Here is a 1112-nt window from a genome sequence, read left to right as displayed (position 1 = left end):
TTTTTTAAACCAAAAGAGTGTCTTTTTTTTCCATTTGTTTTTTTTAAAAAAAAAAAAAAAAAATAGCACATTCTGCAGATTTTGACGTCTTAAGCTTTTTTTTTTAACACAATATTAGAAAAACATTCAAATAGGCAAATGACTTGACTCCTCTTTTTAAAACTAAAATGCAATAACAGATTTCCTTTACGTAATTTGAACCAGGTGAAGGCAAAACTGTCAACTAATGAAGTTTTGGGTAAAACATATCTACAAACTAAAGTCTACACACACAAATGGATCTGTGTGTGTGGGGGGGGGGAGGGGTCATAATGGGTATAAGTCATGTCAGTTTAAATAAAAATAATGATAAACTCACTGTGGATTGTGAGCTCAGAGTCTTTGTTGAGTTCATAGAGGCGAAGAGCTTCTTCCAATTCCAGCTGAGACGACACGGTGCAGGGGTCACCTGATAAACCAGAGACACATCATCATTAAACATATGCAACTCAAGAGACCATTTGAACAACCATGTAATCAATTAAAGTAGTGATCAACAGGAAAAGATTCACATTAACCTGGGTTAAACTTTTTTTTCCTGAATGGTTGTGGCTGCAAGATAGCAACCATAACCCCACAAAAACAAAAACAGCTCTTGATAAACATTCCCCATTTGTAATATGCTTCTTTATCGCATCCGTCACATAAAGAAGTTTGATTTTTATGCATAGAGTAACTGCATTCAATCAAATTTATTCATAGTTAAAAATAATCTTGACTACACAGTTTTTTTTTTGTTTTTTTACATTTAACTGGAATTTATCACAAAGAAATAAAGATGCCTTTTCAGCACTGCACAAATAAAGCTTTCTAGTGGACTCATATACATACATATTTTATGTGTAGGAAATATAATGCTTTAAATGATAATAAATAAAATAAAGGCTCTCCTCTTTCCCCCACCTCCACAAATACACTGTAAATAATTAAAGTGACTGTACAAACTAAAATGTGTAATCCAGTTTGTTCATTTATAACGGTCACAGTTTGGAGAGTCAGTATTTTGTCATCTCTGATGTAATTGGGGCCTGCCATAAGCAATGCATAGGGAGAGCAGTGACTGACCTGCGAAG

General features: G+C 33.7%; 1 protein-coding gene across 1 annotated transcript in view; it reads right to left on the bottom strand.

Moving 5' to 3' along the window:
* prkci (protein kinase C, iota) overlaps positions 1 to 452 on the bottom strand; it is a gene marked incomplete at its 5' end in the record, with an annotated part of 24135 nt that extends 23683 nt beyond the window's left edge. Inside the window, one exon of the mRNA XM_015031977.1 lies at positions 359 to 452. Coding sequence (XP_014887463.1) covers positions 359 to 452 — 94 coding nt within the window. The remainder of the gene's footprint in view (positions 1 to 358) is intronic.
* Between the last annotated feature and the right edge of the window lie 660 nt (positions 453 to 1112).

This window comes from Poecilia latipinna, unplaced genomic scaffold, assembly GCF_001443285.1.
Source record: "Poecilia latipinna isolate Pla-1442-1.1 unplaced genomic scaffold, P_latipinna-1.0 Scaffold227, whole genome shotgun sequence".
Lineage (NCBI taxonomy): Eukaryota > Metazoa > Chordata > Actinopteri > Cyprinodontiformes > Poeciliidae > Poecilia > Poecilia latipinna.
The sequence above is the reverse complement of the archived record's forward strand: the minus strand, read 5'-3'. Positions and strand labels throughout refer to the sequence as shown.